The sequence below is a fragment of the Geospiza fortis genome, unplaced genomic scaffold (assembly GCF_000277835.1).
Source record: "Geospiza fortis unplaced genomic scaffold, GeoFor_1.0 scaffold112, whole genome shotgun sequence".
NCBI classification, from domain to species: Eukaryota; Metazoa; Chordata; class Aves; order Passeriformes; family Thraupidae; genus Geospiza; species Geospiza fortis.
The window spans coordinates 26,729,597-26,731,246 of NW_005054298.1; the positions used below are offsets into that span (position 1 = coordinate 26,729,597).

The 1,650-nt window shown below is 37.0% G+C and overlaps 1 protein-coding gene across 1 annotated transcript in view; it reads left to right on the forward strand.

Moving 5' to 3' along the window:
* HECW2 (HECT, C2 and WW domain containing E3 ubiquitin protein ligase 2) overlaps positions 1–1,650 on the forward strand; it is a 114,270-nt gene that overhangs the window by 96,427 nt on the left and 16,193 nt on the right. Inside the window, exons 24-25 of the mRNA XM_005415962.2 lie at positions 477–623; positions 1,028–1,142. Coding sequence (XP_005416019.1) covers positions 477–623; positions 1,028–1,142 — 262 coding nt within the window. The remainder of the gene's footprint in view (positions 1–476; positions 624–1,027; positions 1,143–1,650) is intronic.

Genomic DNA, 1,650 nt, shown 5'->3' on the forward strand with positions numbered 1-1,650 from the left:
GGTGAAACCAATGTTGAAATCTGGGGAGGAATTAATATTTGTAACAGGTCAAACATGTTTTTCTGGTTAAGGAGATTTTCTGGAGAGTATTCGAAATGTCAGAATTTAGGATTGCTTTGCTAGAGGTAGTTTACCTGAATTTAATTGCAGCAAAGTTGCCATGCAAAGGTATTACAACACCTTTGCTAAGGTATTATTCAGAAAACTTCTATGCTTTAGTCACTGTAAAGATTGTTTCTTCTTCTCAGCTTATCCTTAAATCTAATTATGAAGGTTCCTCAGACTAAATGGAATTTAAAATATTATTTTAAAAAATAATTGTTTGTATGTTCTCTGACTTCATATATTCCAGTTTGCTAGTCAGGCTTGATTAGCGATTTTGAGGAATTACTTCGGCTTAAAAATTAAAATTTTTACAATTCCTTCTTTTGTCTTTATAATAACGGTGTTGTCACTTGGTCATTTTTTGTCCTAAGATTACAGAACGGGAACTAAAACCAGGAGGAGCCAATATCCCAGTCACTGAAAAGAACAAGAAGGAATACATAGAGAGAATGGTGAAATGGAGAATTGAGAGAGGAGTTGTACAACAAACAGAAAGTCTAGTTCGTGGCTTCTATGAGGTAAAAAGCTCCAAAATTAAATTTACTTTCTTTCTCCTTCCGAAATATTTTTCTCCTTGTATACATTTCCAAAATACGGGGTCCCAAATATAATCAGAAGTGCTCTTGTAGATACTGGAAGGGGAAGGGAGTGTAAAAAAAAATTTTTTTTAGTAATTTAGATAAAGACTATGGTTCTGTATCTTACTTTGCACTGGACAATACTCTCAATCACTGTATGATTAGCATTGAATCCTTGCTCTGTTTCTGCATTGGGTCTCTGAGACTTGTTTGTTTAAAAAGACAAAACCTGAATTCTGAATTACCTGAAATGATACCTGGCAAATCCCTTGTAGCAGATTTTATGGGGAGGCATGAATCAGTACATGAAGAAATGCTGCTATGCATTTTATTTCCTTTCACAGGTGGTTGATGCAAGACTGGTGTCTGTATTTGATGCCAGAGAACTGGAGCTGGTTATAGCTGGAACAGCAGAAATTGACTTGAGTGATTGGAGAAATAATACAGAGTACAGAGGAGGTAACCTGAATTTTGACTCGTTCAGTGAGAGTGTTGAGGGCTCTGAATCTACCTAGTTTTCAAGACAGTCAAGAACCATCCCATGAGATACACTTATAGTAACTTTTGAGCTTCTCTGGTTAAGTTAGTGTTAGGGGAAGGTAATTTTTCCATTTTAGTTTGCTTTGTTGCATCTCCTTACAGCTCTTTCTCGGCTGTTCTTGCTGAGACAGCATGACAGAATACTCCTCCACAGAAAGTGCCATGTTTAGCTGCACACTGGGAGGTACCTCCCAGACCTGGGAGAGAAATGGAAATGGTAGCCATTCTTAGTTGGATCTTCCTCTTTTTTTTTACACACTCAAAATTGACAGGAAATTAGAAGCAATCACAGTGGCTGCAGGCTGGTAGTTGAAATAATTTGAGAACAACAGAAGATTTAGGAGCTGTGAGATACTGTGGGAGAGATGGTTGCAGCATCATTTGTAGCTTTAGATAGATAAACAGCACAGTATTGGAATATTTCAGG